The sequence below is a fragment of the Hippopotamus amphibius genome, chromosome 7, assembly GCF_030028045.1.
Source record: "Hippopotamus amphibius kiboko isolate mHipAmp2 chromosome 7, mHipAmp2.hap2, whole genome shotgun sequence".
Taxonomy (NCBI): domain Eukaryota; kingdom Metazoa; phylum Chordata; class Mammalia; order Artiodactyla; family Hippopotamidae; genus Hippopotamus; species Hippopotamus amphibius.
The window spans coordinates 42401898-42420768 of record NC_080192.1 but is presented as its reverse complement, the minus strand read 5'-3'; the positions used below and the strand labels follow the sequence as shown (position 1 = coordinate 42420768).

The 18871-nt window shown below is 38.4% G+C and overlaps 1 protein-coding gene across 7 annotated transcripts in view; it reads left to right on the top strand.

The window, feature by feature from the left end:
- Window positions 1-18849, top strand: part of GLIPR1 (GLI pathogenesis related 1) — a 39694-nt gene extending 20845 nt beyond the window's left edge. For 6 of the 7 annotated variants that reach the window (XM_057741260.1, XM_057741264.1, XM_057741262.1 and 3 more), the window contains 5 exons: window positions 565-810; window positions 8295-8407; window positions 15650-15735; window positions 18548-18574; window positions 18666-18849. In XM_057741260.1, coding sequence (XP_057597243.1) covers window positions 565-810; window positions 8295-8407; window positions 15650-15735; window positions 18548-18574; window positions 18666-18820 — 627 coding nt within the window. In that variant the 3' untranslated portion in view covers window positions 18821-18849. The remainder of the gene's footprint in view (window positions 1-564; window positions 811-8294; window positions 8408-15649; window positions 15736-18547; window positions 18575-18665) is intronic. The other variant, XM_057741266.1, reaches the window with a different exon arrangement.
- Window positions 18850-18871: the final 22 nt, after the last annotated feature.

Genomic DNA, 18871 nt, shown 5'->3' with positions numbered 1-18871 from the left:
TCTCGGGTGCAATTTATGTGTCTTTGTCTGTTAATTTTTGTGAGGTTTTTTGGTTTCGTTTTGTCTCTAAGTTGACTTTTTTTTTGTTGCCAGCAGAGTATTGACTTTCTCAGGAAGGCAGCAGGGCATCTGGGGGAAAGGCTAGGATTTTGATTCAGTCAGGCTCGGGTTTGAATGCTAGGTCTGTGGCTTTGGCCTGGTTTTTAACCTTTCTGAGCTCCTTACAATAGGGGCTACTGTAGGTATGAAATTATGGAAAATATGTGAAACCAGCATGTTATTTTGCAACATAATAGGCCTTCAGTGAAATGTTGTTCTGTGTCACTCACTTTCATTCTAAATTCCTCAAAACTAGATTACCTTGTCTCCCACTAACCCTAGCCAAAATTTGAAGACCATAATATGGTCCTCCACACATGGAGGACCTATGTGTTTCTGGTCCTTCTTCTTTCTGGACCTTGCACCTCACCTCCCATGCAAGTCCCATTTGGCTTGCTCCAGTTATAGTGTTAGGTAACAAGTTCCATTCTTGACCCTTCTACTGTTTCATATTTATTTCTGCAGACTTGGGACCCAGTACTAGCCCGAATTGCAAAAGCATGGGCAAGAAATTGTCAGTTTGCACACAACGTGCGGCTGAAGCCACCCCACAAGCTACACCCAAATTTCACTTCACTGGGAGAAAACCTGTGGACTGGGTCTCTATCCATCTTTTCTGTGTCTTCAGCCATCACAGACTGGTACGAAGAAGTTCAATACTATAACTTTAAGACTCGGAAATGTGACAAGGTCTGTGGCCATTACACTCAGGTAAGTATCTGCCCTATATTCTCTTGAAGCCATCATTTCAAGGGTGAGGAGAAAACTGAAATCTGGCATTAAGAAAAACATAGAGTAAGCTAGTGTCCCTGTAAATATGAGAGAGTAGGGGTTCCAGGCTTATTTTAAAAATAAATAAATGGAACAGACTTGAGTACCAGGGGAGATAGTGCTTAGAGTATAGTGACATGGACATAGGCAAAATGTGAGGCCCACCAATCTGAACAGCCTTTGAATAATTTTGGTAACACCTATCTTCCCATGGTACTTTGTTCCATTTGTGAGCAACCAAAGGAGTGAATGGATTTATTTCCAGGTACGAGTTCTCTAGGAAGTTTGAGGCAGTTGTTCCAGGGCTATAATATTGGGTGAAATAAGCCTCTCAGACAGAAGCATCAATGAGAATCAATGCTTCCATATCCTCTTAGTCTTTCAAACATGCGCTAAGAATCTATGATGTGCCACAGAAAGAGGGAAAAAAATCCTCCACCGTCCCAGCCCCAGTGGAGAGGTCAACATGTAAACTTGTCCAACAATCCTGTAGCTATCCTGCCCCCAAATCTACAGTACTAGTCTCAATAGCCACATTCAGAGCCTCTTAATGAGATTTTTTTTTTTTAATTCAGTCTGGTTTTGGCTTCCTAACCCTAACTCACGTTTGCAACATGATGGAAACAAATCCCTAGGAAGCATCTTCTGTAGGTTTCTTAATATGTTGCCTCCCTATACTGGCCACATTTCGTTTATTTTTATTTCCTGGCAGTCTTTATCAAACCAATAACTAAAGGGAGTGAACCTATGTTTAACTGGTTTTACTGTAGAAAAAAATTGTTTGAGGGCAAAAGCATTTCTAACAAGACAGTTAACTTGGAATAGTAAAAACTTGGTGTTTTTACAGAGCAAAATGGTAGAAAAACTCAATATGGTTCAGCCTTATAAAGATTCTGACCTCACTGGTGGTGTTACAGGTGAAGCACATTTGGCACAGTGATAAGAAATTGTTATGATGGACAAAGGGCTGATTTCAGTGAAATTTTCATCTTAAGGTTATTATAATCAAGGAAGAGCTATCAAATCATCAGTAGCCTTGGTCCCTTTCTTGGAAATATAAAGCTTCCCCTAGACTTGCCCAACAAACCATCAATTTTGGTTTATGTTAACAAATTTAACCAGAAAATAAATTTCATTGGGTTCCCACAAATCCTAAAGGGCAAGAAAGCTAAATCCAGGTTGCCTACAAGTAGTATCTGGTGCCATTAAGTGCTGTGGTGTCAATCTCCAAGAATTATTCAGTTTGAAGGTGCTGACTCTCACTCAGTCAGTGTTTAAGCCTCTCTCCTATTCCAAGCACTTTGTAAAGTACGGGTCATATGTTTTAGTCCAGACTCCTTTAAAAATAAAAAAAAGAGAGAGGGAGAGACAGCGCCTGAGATAATAGCTTATATGCTAAGATTTTATCCGGGAGTACAATCGCAGAGAAGTGGGAGGGAGGAGAAAAGGGTTGTGGGGCAGGAAATGAGGGACACATCTGGGAATGGCCTTTGACCCCTAGGAGTTGACCTTCTTTTGGAAGAGACATGAGTGTAAGTGGGTGTATTACAGCGTGTGGCTAGTGCAGCTGGGAGAAACTACAAGGAGCTATGTGATCAATGGGGACAGAGCAACTTACCTGGCCAAAGGGAGGTATGGAGACATAGGAATTGTTCATACAGCAGGAGACATATGAGTTGGTTCTTAAACTGAGTGAGAGTTTGTCAAATGAAAAGGAATGTAAAAAGAACTCCAGGCAAAATTAACAAGGTGTAGAAGGTGTACAATGTATATATACAAATGAACTCGGCATTTCAGAAGAATGGCAAGCAGCTTAGCTCACCAAATACATAGTGATCCAAAGACTGTTAAATTGACAACAGACTCCTAAACCCTGTAAGTTAAAAGACACTTCATGTCCATCATTCTAGGAAGTCAAAACCAGAGGAAACTTCATTATACGTCATAGAGGCCTGAGATTTCAGAGACGGCCCTCCCCAAATTAACTGAGTTTACTTGTAAATTTTCCTCTTGCATCTAGGGGAAAAAAAGGAGGGCTGATATTTGGGACATAAGAAAACATTTCCTAAAATCCAGTTCCTTGTAGACAGCTAGCAGAGCCCAAGCTGAGTGATCCCAACCTCTTCTCTTTAAGAGACCACTACAGTCTACCCCCACCTCAGATGAAGAGGATGTCCAGGGACCCCCTGGGTCTGGGAAGATGCAGCACCAGCAACTACTTTTTAAGTGAACGTGGTACTTAGCTCTCAATGTTTAAGATTTCATTCAATTCTCACCACATACCTCTAAGAGATGCTATGATTCATAGGTGAATAAACAGGCTCAAAGGGGTCAAGAAGTTGTTATCCCAGTGTCATTTAGCTAGTAAGAGGAAGAGTTAGGATTCAGATATGATATGTTGCAAGGATTAAATAATGTGTGTAAATTACCTAGTAAAGTACTAGTATTTAGTAGTCATTGAACAAACTTTAGATTTCTTCCAAGAGCTGTTTTTCCACCAATTATATTGGAAGAAGGCTCTGACAGCTTGGTTGAAGACTTTGTGTTTTCATCCTTGCAAGAAATCTTGCTGTGAGGTTTAAGATTACTCAGTTGCCATTTTAAATTCATGCTGGAAATTACCTCAAGTGGGTATTTGTAACTTCCCACTTACCCTCATCTTCTGTTTATAAAAAAGCAAGCGATTTTCAGATTTTGGCCCGTGAGCAGTGGTTGTACAGAGTAAAAACAATAGATTCTGATCCATTATTACTTCATGAAAGTGTGATATTTCTTGACATTGACACAACACTTTAGTTCTGTCTTCACTAGAGATAGATTTGAATTGTGGGAGAATTTTGGTATATTAACATGGGAGATTATTCACATTAGATATTTTGTTGCCGACAGTTCAGCTTTGTCAAGTTTGGCAATAGTTTGACTTAGATAGCTGGGCAGGCAGCAGCTCAGGTTTGATAATGCTGAGAATAAATGGCCACTAAATGGCACTATAGATATCATTTCTGTTTTTATCCCTACCCCTTAATTTTTATTTTTACACCTTCCCAGAACCAATGGAAGTGTGCGATGTTTCACTGTTTGTCGAGCTGATTTTGTGCAAGTTGCATATTACTGATGATGAGTCAGATGGACTTATCCTGGGAATTGAAAGGGGAAGATGGTAAAAGGGGGTTGTTAGCTAGAAGGGGAACACATGTCTGCCCCTACTGGGTTGGGTTTCCCAGATGGAATGTTTTTGTTAGATATAGGTTCCTGATTTTGCTAAAAATGAAAGCACTGTGGAAGCATCTTGCTTAGGGCATGGACTGTCCTCACAGTACTTCTTGGTGGAGTAAAATTAGGTTCCACCCCTCATCTATAAAAATTGGAGCAATACCTATTGATTTGTTATGCTGTTAAACACTATTCCATGTAACGTGCTGAACGCTGCTCTGGCACTAGGTAAATTCTCAATATGTAGCTCTTATTTTTTTTTTTTAATTTTTGTTTACCATATTAAAAGAAATGAAAAGAAAACATGTAACAGGAAACTGCCTGATAAAGCTTCAAAAGCTTAAAGCAAAAGAAGATTAGTCATTAGAGAATAACACATGAATATTTGCTGAGGGCTTCCTATGTTCCAGATGCTGTTCTAAGCACTTTATTAGCCCATTTAAAATGTCAAAATAAGCCTATGGAGTAGGTGTTGTCCTAGCTCATTTAGACAAAGAAGCTGAGGCCACGGTCACACAGTGGGTGGCTGAGCTGAACTGTCTACAAAGACAACTTGGTCTTTGTAGCCCCAGAGGCCACAAAGTTGAACCCAAACCCTGAATGCCCATGAAGTTATTAAAAAGCCCAACTTGAATGGATAAATAAACCATGATACATCCGTGCAATAGATATCACTCACCAATAAAAAGTGACTATTTGGGAGTTCAACAACATGCTTATGAATCTCAAATGCTTATGCTTAGTGAAAGAAGCCAGACTGAAAAAAGCTACACTTAAACTAATTCCATTATGTTATATAACATTCTAGAAAAAGCAAAACTACAAGCACAAAAAACAGATCAGTGATTGCCTGGGGATGGGGATGGGGGTGGGAGCTGACCACAAAGGGGCACAAGGGAGCTTTGGGAGGAATGTTCTGGATCTTGAATATGGTGGCAGCTGTACAACTATATGCTTTTGTCAAAATCCACAGAACTATACAATAAAAAGGATGGCCTTTATGCTAATTACAACCTGACTTAAAAAAGAGACACCAACTAAAACACAAAATGAAGAGTAACTAACATTTGCACAGTCTTGGGAAAAGATCAGAAATGTAAAAGAAAGTAGAATAAAAGAAATAGCATAAAACATTAAAGGTGAGTGGGGGAGGGATCCAAAGATTAAGAATACTCGAGATACAACCATGCCAAAAGAAAGTGCTCAGAGACTAAAGGATAAAAATATAAAATGATTGACTCAGGTGATATTACACACAACATCACCAGTTAGCATGCATAAGAATCACTTGAGGAACTTGTTAAAACGGATTTCTTTTTTTTTTGGCTGAGTAATATTCCAATATGTGTGTGTATATATCTGTACCACGTTTTCCTTAAGAAAATCCTGTCACTTGTGACAACATGGATAGATCTAGAGGATATTATGCTAAGTGAAATAAGTTAGACAGACAAATACCATATGATCTTACTCATGTGTGGAATCTAAAAAAATAAAGTGAACTCTTAGAAACAGAAAACAGATTGGTGGTTGCCAGAGGTGGCAGGTGGGTGAAATGGGTGAACGTGGTCAAAAGGTACAAACTTCCTGTTATAAGATAAATAAGTCCTGGGGATGTAATGAACAGCCTGGTGACTATAGTTAACAATACTGTATTGTGTATTTGAAATTGGCTAAGAGTATATCTTAAAAGTTCTCATCACAAGACAAAAATTGTAACCCTGTGTTGTGATAGGTATTAACTAGATAGGTATTAACATTGTGATTATTTTGCAATATATACAAATACTGAATCATTATGTTGTATACCTAAAACTAATATAATTTTATGTCAGTTATATCTCAATTTAAAAAAATACAAGGATAATTTTACTGACTCTCATACAGTAGGACTGAGATGGGCCCAGAAATCTGCATTTTAAGCAAAGCACCCCAGGGGAGGTCACTTTGAGATGTAATGAATAGAAATGAAATTTTTAAAATAAATACAAAAATGATTGGGAAATTAAAGTACAAGGATCAAAACTGAGAATGAATGGCCATAAAACTAGGTGCTCTCAGTGAGATAGAGGCCTCATTCACTTGATTATCCAGAATTTACTGCAGGGATTCTAGGGTATGAGAGGTGAAAGGAAACACCCACTTCCACCAGGGAGCAGGGGAGGGGCCCTCCTCTACCAAAGGAGAGCACTGCTCCTCTGCGGGAGACTAGTACCTGTCTCCTGTCTCCCCTGCGTGTCCCCAGTTGTCACACAAGGAGGAGGACAGAATGCAAAGTGCCCCAGCCCCTGACACTACCCACCACCTCCTTAGCCCCTCCCCCACCTCCTACTCCATCCTGAAGCCTTGGAGAAGCTCAGTCTCCATCCTAATCCTATTCCCTCCCTCTATGCTCTCTCCCCAGAGAGCTGTTCTCAACTGATTTTTTCTTTCTTTTTTTTTTTTTGGAGAAAATTTGACCTTTTGCTACCGACACACCGGCCTTGTCTCAGTTCTGCGAGTAAGTCTTTCCCACCTCGGGGTTGGCTCACACACGTGTGCCCTCTGCTGGGAGACTTCTTCTGACTCCCAGGCCAGCTCACTTCAGGGTCCCTGCTGTAAACTCCCTGAGCACCCTCGGCTTCCTCTCCACAGGGCTCAATACCCTTGCACAATGATTTCCTGACTGCTTCTCTCTACATTTTGTGAAGGCGCGCACTGGCTCTGGCACATTCACCTTTCCATCCCCTGCATTTGGCACAACTAGTCACAAAACTTAAAAATATATGAGTAAAAATAATTTAAAATTCAATTTGGTGTCAGTGTAAAAAGGAGTACATTTAATTGCTGGCTTATCTCCAGATACTAAATTTTTAAAATACCTTAAATACTTCTTTCTTCAGTCTTCTATTACAGCAAATAGCCTCAAATAAGATGAGCTGTATAATTTGGGAGGCCTAATGCAAAATGAAAATGTGGATCTCCTTGTTCAAAAATCAGCAGAAAAGTGCCACTGAAAGTGCTAAAATGTGTGATAGCACTGAAACCAAGTATGGGGCCCTTCTGATCATGGGGTCCAGTGGAACAACACAGTCCCTCTCCCTGAAGCTGTCCCTGTTCTTGGTTTCCCTCCTATGCCACTGGCCACTCCTTTTCCATCTGCTTTGCTGGTTGTTTTTCTTTTTTTCTTCATCCGACACTCTCATTTACCTGTTCATCTATTATCCGTGCCTGTGTGATCTAATCCAGTCCCACAGCTTCTAGTTTTGTGTCTCGAGCCTTGCTCTGCCCCCTGACCTGCAGACGGTCTTCTCATGGGCATCTCGGGAGTAACAGGAGCTGAACAGCCACCCACCTCCTCCTTCCCTAATCTTGCTCATCTTAGCAACTGTTCGGACCCAAATATTAACCTGATTTTTCTCTTTTACTCTTACCCCTACCCTCAAAGCAAAAGAAAATCCTTTCAGCTTTACCTGGAAGCTGAACCATGAACCTGAATTCTAGGGAACCCCACTACCATTATCCAAGTGAGTCATGATCTGCTCTTCCCAGTACCAGTGAAGCAGCCTCCCAAATTCTCTCCCTCTTTTTACCCTTGTTCTCCTCAGTCCATTTAGTTCTTAACGACCAGTAACCTTCCTAAGACCTGAAAAAGGGCCTATCGCTCCCTCCCCTGCAAGACTCCCCCTGAGCTGCTCCTCTGTCTCTGACCTCATTGCCTGCGGTTCTTCCCCACTCCTGGATCCCAGCTCTGCTTCCCTGCTTTATGCCACGTTTGCACAAAAGCCAACTCCATCCCAGGACTTTTGCCCTGAGCACTCCCTCTGCATGGAATGGTCTTCCTCCATCATTTAGTTCTCCTGCATGTTTATCTGAGTGCTGCCTCTTCATCATTCAGGCCTCAGCTCAAACGCCTCCTCCACACTCCAGAGACGGCTTCCCTGCACACCCAAGTGAAAGCAGCCCCCTTCCTCCCCAGCAGTCACTCTCTATTCTGTTAGCCTGTTTTATTTCTTCATTGTACTAGCTGTCAAAAATTATCTTAGTTATTGTTTATGTGTTTCGCACACGTCTTGTTTCCAGCTGAATTCTGACCACCTAAAACTTCCCTGGTGGTAACTGCTTTGCCTAACTAGAGTTAATATACCTCACCATGTTTATGAAGGCCTGATCATACTTAAGTGTTCATTTTAGTATCTCTTTCTTCTTAACATCCCTATTTTTTTTTTCAGGTCGTTTGGGCAGATAGTTACAAAGTTGGCTGTGCAGTACAGTTTTGTCCTCGAGTTTCTGGCTTTGAAAGTCTTGGCAGTGGAGCGCATTTTATATGCAACTATGCACCAGCGTAAGTGCCCAAATTAACCTCTTTCAGGAAAAAAACGGAAAGAAAAAAAACCCTAAATATTTTAGAAGTATTTCTCTTCATTACAGAAAATAAATCTAGACAGTAAAGAAAGTGTAAAAGAGAAAATTAATGTTACCCTTAATTCATCTGCCTAGTTTTCTTTGTGTGGTTGTGTCTGTGTGTACACTTTTATAAACACTACATAAATACACACAAACACAATTTTTAAGACTAGCAAGAGTAAAATGTTTTCAGGGACATAGATTAATTGGATATGGTAATAACACCACAAGATGGGAAGATTAACGTTCCATTATATTTATTAACATCTTAAAAACTTTTCAAAACAAAACAAAAACCCACTCTGAATTGAATTCCTCAATCTATATGACTTATTTCATTTACTTTTGACAGTTTTGTTTTTTAAACAGACATAATTTTTCTCCCTTTGGAAAATATGTGTGCATATGCATCATATACATACTTAGAAAACTGAGATCATAATGGAAATACATGTTTTCTGTTTTTTACTTAAAATTACATATGAGCATTTTCTGTGGTATTAAGATTTCAAGCACGATTACAATAATTAAAAACAATGAGATAAGGTTTGTATAAAGCTTACTATGTGCTAAACACTGGTCTAAGTGCTTCACGTATATTAAAGTTATTTAATCTTCATAAAAAGTCTGTGGTATAGGTTCTACTATTACCCCTGTGTTGCAGATAAGACAGCTGAGGCCCTGACAGGGTGACTGGCCTGCCCAGGGTCCCACAGTTAGTGAATGTCAGTAGCTGGACTGTGACCTGGGAGGTCTGGCTCCAGAGTCTGTTCTTGATGATAACACAACAGTCCACCCTGCTGAAGAATTTAGATTGTTTCCTGTGTTTTTATTTATTTATTTTCATTGAAGTACAGTTGATTTACATTGTTGTATTTCAGGTGTACAGCAGTCATTCAGTTTTAAATATATATATATATTTTTCTCTTTCAGATTCTTTTCCCTTATAGGTTGTTACAAAATATTGAGTAGAGTTCCCAGTTGGTCCTTGCTGGTTATCTATCTTATATGTAGTAGTGTACGTCTGTTAATTCCAAGCTCCTAATTTATCCCTCCCCCAACCCCTTCCCCTTTGGTAGCTGTAAATTTGTTTACTATCTGTGGGTCTATTTCTGTTTTGTGTAAATAAATTCATTTGTACCTTTTTTTTTAGATTCCACATATAAGTGATATCCTATGATATTTGTCTTTGACTTACTTTGCTTAGTCTGATAATCTCTAGGTCCATCCTTGTTGCTACAAATGACATTATTTCATTCTTTTTTACGACTGAGTAATATTCCATTGTATTATACACATCTTCTTTATCCATTGATCTGTTGATGGACATTTAGGTTGTTTTCATGTCTTGACTATTGTAAATAGTACTGCTATGAACACTGGGGTGCATGTATCTTTTTGAATTAGGATTTTCTTGTGTTATATGCCCTGGAGTGATACTGCAGGATTGTATGGCAACTGTTTTTAGTTTTTTAAGGAATCTCCATACTGTTCTCCATAGCAGCTGTACCAACTTACATTCTCGTCAACAGTGTAGGAAGGTTCCTTTTTCTCCACATCCTCTCCAGCATTTATTATTTTTAATTTATTTATTTATTTGGCTGCGTTGGGTCTTCTTTGCTGTGTGCGGGCTTTCTCTAGTTGCGGCAAGAGGAAGCTACTCTTCATTGAAGTGTGCAGGCTTCTCATTGCAGTGGCTTCTCTTCTTGGGAGCACAGGTTCTAGGTGCACAGGCTTCAGTAGTTGTGGCATGCAGGCTAAGTTGTTGTGGCTCGGGGGCTTAGTTACTCCACGGCATGTGGGATCTTCCTGGACCAGGGATCAAACCCCTGTCCCCTGCATCGGCAGGTGGATTCTTAACCACTGCGCCACCAGGGAAGTCCCAAAGAGTGTTCTGCCTGTGTTTTTCTTTAGCAGTTTTATAGTATCCAGTCTTATGTTTAGGTCTTCCCTGTATTTTCTTTTCATAAATGATGCACAATCTTGTATGTGTTTGTATATACATATATATGTATATGTATGTATGTGTGTATGTGTATATATAGAAATATCTCTCTCTTTGGTCACATCTCTTTCCCTTAAATTCCTAGAAATGGTACTATTAGGTAAAAGATGTGATCATTTTTAAGTTTTCTAAAATTACATGTTGTCAAATATCCTCCACTATTATATCAATTTATACTTCCTCGTCAGTACTGGATATTATAATTATTCAGTATTTTCTCATTTGACAGAAAATGGTATCACATGTTTTGTGTCTTTGCTTACTAATGATTATCATTTTTCACCTAATTGCCTACTTACATTCCTTCTTTTGTGAATCATATGGTTTGCCCACATTCCTACTAGAATGATTTTCTTATTGATTTGTGCTAGTTTATATTTTAAAGCTTTTAACCCTTTGTCATAATATAACAATTTTTCTTTAATTTTTGCCCTTGAATTTTGTTTGGATTTTACCAACCTTCAGGACTCGGAAGACTTGTTATAAGAAACCTCTCCCTCTCTCCCTGAAATAATATTCAGCAGAGGTGCTTGATAGTCTGAGCGTGGGTGTGAGTGAGGGGACTAAAATCAGGTGTTGTTCAGAAAATAACAGCTTTGACTTAAAGTCCCCAAAGTCAGAAAATGAGGGAAACCCAGGTAAAATTAGCCAAAGCCATGAGTCAGTCAGTAGTAAGTTTTCACGACATTTATACAGCTTAGAAGTTAAGATGCAGGCTCTTGAGACCTTACTTCACTTACTGTGTGGCCTTGAACAAGTCACAGATTTCTCTCTGAAGCTGTTTCTCAAGTAAAAGATCACGATAATAATAGCACATACCACTTAAGAGTAGATATGAAAATTACTTAAGAAACCTATGTCATTGCAAGGCCTAGCTATGGCGATTGTTTGAAAAATATTAATAATTATTATTATTATATTAAGGTGCAAAAGTGAATTCGCTTGGTTTAAACTCACTTTACTTGATTTCACAGTAATAAACAATACTAAGTTGTAAAACTTATAACCAAATTTATAATGCTTCTATTAATATAAAGACTAATGATCATATATTCATAGAATAAATGCATTCATACAATTAATAAACATTTGTTTACTGAACTTCAAAGGAGAACAAGCCAGACACAGTCCCTGCCCCTATGGAATTTATGTGACATTCAGATAGTAAAGGTATATATAAAATAACTGCATAATGATAGGAGCAATTATAGAAACATAAATAATGCTGTAGTTGACATTATGAATAGGCAGGGCCCTTATTTGAGATAAAATGATCAGGGAAGGGCTTTCTCTGATACATTTAAGCTTAGGCATGAAGAATGAGAAGGAACCAGACATGTGAAGAATTTCAGGAACAGATATCTAGTGGAAAAAACAAAAGGCCAGCTCCTGTGGAAGGGATTACAGAATGAGAAGACCAGGGTGCTTGGACCATGAGTGAAATGAAGCTTTCTTCACATCACAAGAGAAAGCCATCCAAGTATTTTAAGCAAGGGGGTGACAAGACCTGCCTTAAATTTGGAGCTCACTGGGCATGCAGTGTGGAGAAAGGATTGGAGGGTGAGTGGAGGGAAGCACAGAGACCTGTGAGGAGTGTGCTCACTTCCTCCTGGCTTCTGAGCTTGTTTTGCCTTCTACATGCAGAAAGTCATAGGCCCCGGTTCCAGTCCCTCCCCAGTGTTTCTGAGATTTCCTCAGAATGGGCTATGGGATGCTTAATTCTCCTGTCACGGGTAACTCAAGCTCTGGAGTCATGCCCTCAGCTTGTTTCCATTGCCTGGGGTGGTTTTGACTCCTCTCCTCTGGCCGCCTCAGGCCTCCCTGATCTGCATCATCCAAAATACAGACCGACTCTCTTCATTTTCCTGGGCTCCACCTTCACTCAGTGGATGAGTGAAGAGACGATTATACCACAGAAGAGGAAACAAGCAATTCAATAAGCAGATAGAATAGTACCGAGTATACTTGGGCCATCACTGCCTTGGGGACTCTTACTCATATCTAAGTTTTTCCTTTTAAAAAAAAAATTTATTTATTTGGTTGTGCCAGATAGTTGCAGCATGCGGGATCTTTTAGTTGTGGCATATGGGCTCTTAGTTGTGGCGTGTGGGATCTAGTTCCCTGAACAGAGATTGAACCCAGGCCCCCTGCACTGGGAGCATGGAGTCTTAACCACTGAGCCACCAGGGAAGTCCCTAAGCTTCTCTTTAAAGATCTGTCTTTTCTTTTCACCAGAGTTCCAAGGCCCCAACTGTCAGGCAACCAGGGGCAACACTAAACCTTCCTACTTCTTTATTGGGCTAATACTTTATTGGATCCCTTTGTCTTTTTGTTTTTTTATTTTAGTATAGTTGATTTACAATGTTGTATTAGTTTCTAGTGTACAGCAAAGTAATTCAGTTATACATATATATATAATAGTTTGCATTTGCTAGATCCCAAACTCTCAATCCATCCCTCTCCCACCCCACCTCCCACAACCAAAAGTCTGTTTCCTATGTTTGTGAGTCTGTTTCTGTTCTATAGATAAGTTCATATGCATCATATTTTACATTCCACATACAAGTGATAGCATATGGTTATGGTATTTGTCTTTCTGACCTCACTTAGTATGATAATCTTTAGGTCCACCCATGTTGCAAATAGCATCACTTCATTCTTTTTTATGGCTGAGTAGTATTCCACATATATATACACCACATCTTCTTTATCCATTCATCTGTTGATGGACATTTAGGTTGCTTCCATGTCTCAGCTAATATAAACAGTCCAGCTACGAACACTGGGTGCATGTATCTTTTCCAATTATAGTTTTGTCCAGATACACGCCCAGGAGTGGGATTTCTGGATCATACAGCAAATCTTTGTTTTTTTTTTGAGGAACCTCCATACTGTTTTCCATAGTGGCTGCACCAATTTTACATTCCCACCAACAGCACAGGAGGGTTCCTTTCTCTCCACACCCTCTCCATCATTTGTCATTTCTGGACTTTTTAATGATGGCCATTCTGACTGGTGTAGGTGGTACCTCATCATAGTTTTGATTTGCCTTTCTCTAATAATTAGCAAAGTTTAGCATGTTTTTCATGTGCCTGTTGGCTGTCTGCATGTCTTCTTTGGAGAAATACCCATTTAGATCTTCTGCCCATTTTTTGATTGGGTTTTTTTGTTGAGTTGTATGAGCTGTTTGTGTATATTAGAAATTAATCCCTTGTCAGTTGCATCATTTGTAAATATTTTCTCCTAGTCCATAAGTTGTCTTTTCATTTTGTGTATGGTTTCCTTTGCTGTGCAAAACTTGTAAGTATGATTAAGTCCCATTTGTTTATGTTTGCTTTTATTTCTATTGCCCTGGAAGACTGTAGGTCTCTTTGTCTCAATCATTTCCATCTAGTCAAAATCCAGGACTTTCCAGTAGCATGTTTCTCTCGAGATGAATTCTGCCATTTCTCTAGATGTCATGACTGCCTTGTTTTTAGCTTGTTTTTTGAAGTAGAAATTTTTCCCTCTTAGAGTATGGAATGCACAATTGAACAAAGTATGAAGTATCATAAAAGACTGCATTAAAAATAGTCTAGAATTTAACTACTCAATGAGTACTGTGCTTTTTTAACAATGAAAGATATTCCAATGATTAATGCCCATTTTTGATATCTTTTATAATTGCTCCCAGAATTTCTACTATATTCCTTTGACTATTTTCCACAGTGTAGAGTAAGCATGAGGGTAAATTTAATTTCTTAAACAACCTAAATTAATTTGGAGCCAAACGAGATTTGAACATATATTTTTAGTTGGAAATGAGGTGTTAATAAAAAGTAATGTCTCTAAAGGGGGGGATTGTTTACTTTGGAGATAAATGTGTAGTATTAAGAGAGGAGTCCATGAACTTGAATTAGAAAAAAGTTACATTTTTTCCACTAACTTCTATTGAAAGTAACATTTCTTTATGAAGACAACACTCCAGTTGTGTCAGCAATACCTATGACTGTCCTGCACTACCTGTAAATATCAGATATGTTCATATCACAAAATACTTCTTATTCTCACTATTTTGAAATTACTGTAATTATACTCTCTGCTAGCTCTTACCTAATACTTCAGATGTACATGTTAAAAATATTTGTGATATACTAACATGTTAATAACTATTTCAACTTAATTGGTTTCCTTTACAATCCAATGAACTTTATTTTAAACATTTTTAAACTATTTAGAAAGAGTACATAAGCTCCACCAGGGTGCCAAAGGGTACCATGACACAAAAAAGTTAAGAACTACTTTCCAAAAGCAGAGTTCCACAAAAGATCAGTGCAGTAGCAGGTTCACTGAAATATACGTACAGCCTCTCATTACTACTCCAAAGATATTGAGGGGGACATAAAATCTTTGGGCATTTTTTCACTTTCTAACCTGTGATCTTGGTCAATTACTTACACTCTGTGCCTCAGCCTCTAGCTATGGGGATTAAAAAGTAATAATAATTTCCTCATAGGCTTACTGTGAAGATTGATTCATTTGAAGATGCTTAGGACAGTGCCTAGTACATGAAGAGTATTCAGTAATTATTATTATTCATATCACACCTTTCACGTGAAAACAAATTGCAGTTTAGAAACTCCCCCACATCTCTTCTTATTTTCTTTTGAAAAGCCTTTACCCCAGCCAAATAGCTCCTATCCAATAAAAACTACAGAGGTTTGCTGAACTGAGGAGAACAAATGTGGGCTATGGTAGCTTTTTTAAGATGGACAGTTTTTTGGATGGCAGTGATCACACAGGCCAGACAGTAAGTAGAGGGAGCATTGCTCTGAAATCAGACAAATCTAGGTTTCGTTCTGACTCTGACATCTGTACATTGTCATTTTGCCAAGCTATTTAATCTTTTAGAGCTTTAGTTTCCTTATCTGTAAAATAGAAATAAAAATAAATTCCGCCCCGAGTTAAGAATTAAATGAGATGATTAAGACATAGGGTCATAGACATAGGCACCTAGAATGAACTCTGCAAATATTAGCAGGCTTCCATTTCTGCTTCCTTCTCTACTTTTCTCTTACCAACCCTCTGAATCTGTGGACTTCCATCCTAGAATTTAGCCAAGGACGCATAATAAATTGCAATTGGTGGTGGGGGGTGGAAACCTCTCCTAATGGACAGCTTTCTTCTACTTCACAGAGGAAATTACCCAACCTGGCCATATAAAAAAGGATCCACGTGCAGTGCCTGCCCCAGTCATGACAACTGTTTGGACAATCTCTGCGGTGAGTAAAAGGAACAATCTACCAATAATGCGTGTTCAAAACTGTTTTAAGTTCCTACAGAGCTAAGAGTGCAAATATTTGTTTTATCCTAATAGCTGTTTTCAGGGAAAGTGGCATCAGGTAGCAATCAAACCAATGGCTTACTGTCCTAGGGATGAATATATGTTCAAGAGAAATTTAAAGAAGCAAATATCCTTTTAGTTAGCACTAATCACAGCAATAAATGATGCTGGTGTTCGGAAATTGTTAACCTAAGACTTGCTAATTTCAACAAGATCAAAAATTTGTAAAACGAAGTTAACCAAAAGAATTCTGAATTGTGTGATATTACCTGTTCAAAGCACTCAAGACTTATATTTTCATCTGTAGAACTAAAAAGAATAAAGCTGCAACATGGCACTTTTTACTAGTAAGACAGCATTAACGAGGACCAGTGTAGAAGGCCAATGAAGATACCTTTCCAAGGATGTTTTACATAACTTTGAAATATTAATATACAATTGGCCAAGAGTGTACTTACGGTTCCTCTCCCAGACACAACCCTTTCTACCTCATTATGTTTTTTTTTACTTTTTGCCAGTGTGTGAAGGGAAACCTCAAAAACCTCAGTCAAGCTACTGCAGTTGTATAAATCCTCTAGTATTTTTGTGTCCACATCTGTAACCAGCTGAACCCCTCAGGGCCGCAGTGCTGGGAGCAGAGAGAAGGTACAGTGGACTGAGTTGAACTGTATACATTTTTGTTTGGCCAAAGAGTTCCACTGCTGACATGTTTTCAAAGGTCCCTTCCAGATCTAAAATTCTTCCGAATTGCCTGTTCCCTTCCTTCTGATTTGTGAACACCAAATTCTCATATTTACTCCAGCTACAGCAATTTTTCCACCACCTTTCTGAGCCAGTCATTTCTCTCCAGTTCAACGATTCTTTCTTTCATATTAGTTTTGTTTAGAGAACTCAGTAACCCGTACCCATAGTGCAATGAATCCCTTCTCAGAGTATCAATAAAATTACCTGATTTTTTCATGTTGCTCCAACACTACAAAAGTGTATTTTTCCCCCAAGTTAGGCAGTATGACGTAGGAGTTAAAAATGACATTTTAGAAACACATCTGAGTTCAATTTCCAGTTCCACACTGTGATGTTAGGCAAGTGTTTGGACCTGTTTTCTCAATAATGAAACGTAGGTAGTGGCACCTCTTCACAGGTTTGGTGAAACAAATGAAAAAAAAAATTATATCTAGAACAAGTACCTGGCATACAGTATCACTCGATAAATATTATCTATTATTCCCAAATTCATCCTCCCTGTAATCTCAAATCTTGAGTTTACTCTTGGTATTTTGGTGTCTTCTTTATGCCCAAATTTTAGGTGTTATGTTTTTATGCTCATGAACAAGATTGATGATGCTTCTTTATTGGAATCGGTGATGAAAGCTGGGACAGTTATTTTAAATTATGTAAAGAGTAATCTAACTGTTGCCATTGCCTAGCTGTCTTTCCCAGTAGACTCTGAATTCCAGTCAGGAATTATGCTTAATTCAGCTTTGTAACCAAAGTGCCTAGTCTGGCTGGCAAATAAGTGCTAATTTGCATATTTCCTAAGAAAAAAATCACTCTATAAAAATCTACACAATTAGTAACAACACCACCAGCACAATGATAATAAGAAGAAAACTGCTGGAGTTTACCTTTTGATCTTAGAGATAGAGCTTGAAATGGTCTCTAATCTTGTGGGATAAAATTCAGAAAATTAAGGGTGTAGTCCAATAATGAAAAGCCCCTGGACTCTGAAGAAAGACAAAGGAAAACACACTAATTTGCAAGGGGGAAAGGGTTAGCGTATAAAGGCTTTATCAGAGGCCATCTCTGACAAATTAGGGCAAACACGGAAGGAAAAAAAAATCCCTTTGTGGTCTTCTAGATAACTGTTAGTAGGTTCAATAAATACCGCGGAAGCCAAATCAGGATAGTTTTGCAAAATGTGCTGGACACACCAAAGGTACACGGGCTGATTTTAGCTAGTACATTCAAAAGTTGAATGTTTAACATTTTAAAAATATATGTGTAAGAAAAAATACAACTAGCAAACACAGCATTCAAAAGTTGGATGTTTAACATTTTAAGATATACATGTAAGAAAAAATATAACTATCAAGCACATCACACCTTGATTTCATGGATATAACTGCCAAGGAAAGTTAAAGAAGCAGAAGCTTCATGGCAATTCACCACAGACAAAGCCCAGTCACAGGTATATGACCAGGGATGCCCACGAGTAGCCAGAGGGTCAGCTTCCTGATGGATTCCACCTGACCATTTAAAAAGTATAAGGCAGCTATGGTGGACGTGGAATTTTCATCCCAGTACTCTGAATGTCAAAATCTTAACAAGGCTCACTGGAAGGAGAGGAGTAATTATGACTCTGATAACCAAATATCCTATTGATAAATGAATGACAGACTGGAATGGATGAGAGGCCACTGTCTCTTTATTACTGACTGATCATAGACTATATCATTCTTCTCAGGGAAAAACATTTTTTCAGGAAAATATTTTAATAAATTGCTCACACTGACTACTACTAATAATTATTTTTAATTCTAATGTTTTATTTTAATTGCATTTATTTTACCTGGCAGTTATGTAAAATGATTTTCCACTTATAGTAGCAGTATACAAAAAGTTTATATAAAGTTTACATAAACAAGCTGACTGCAACAGTCAATGGTTATAATTAAGAGACTTGGCTTTTAAAAAGAAACAAAAGCCTCACCAGTAACTATTCAATTTTTTTCTTTCTTCTGATTTTACAGTTAACCCACAACGAGACAAAGTGACACGTATGTATATAAACCTTAAGTTGTATAAGATCTGTGTGAGCTATGTTATGAGGAACAACATTTAAGAGGATATTTTATGTCTGTTTCACAGGTTACTACTCTGCTGTGTTTCCGGACTGGCCGATATTTCCACGTAACAGATACATATCGCTTTTTCTCATTGTTACTCCACCTATCCTAATATTGACTGTTATAATTATCATTTTGGTCAAGCACAAATACCCTCATTTACTTCCTTTGAACTAATACAATCCAGGGGAAAAAATTCCTCATTCATACACATGGCTTATGTCCTAA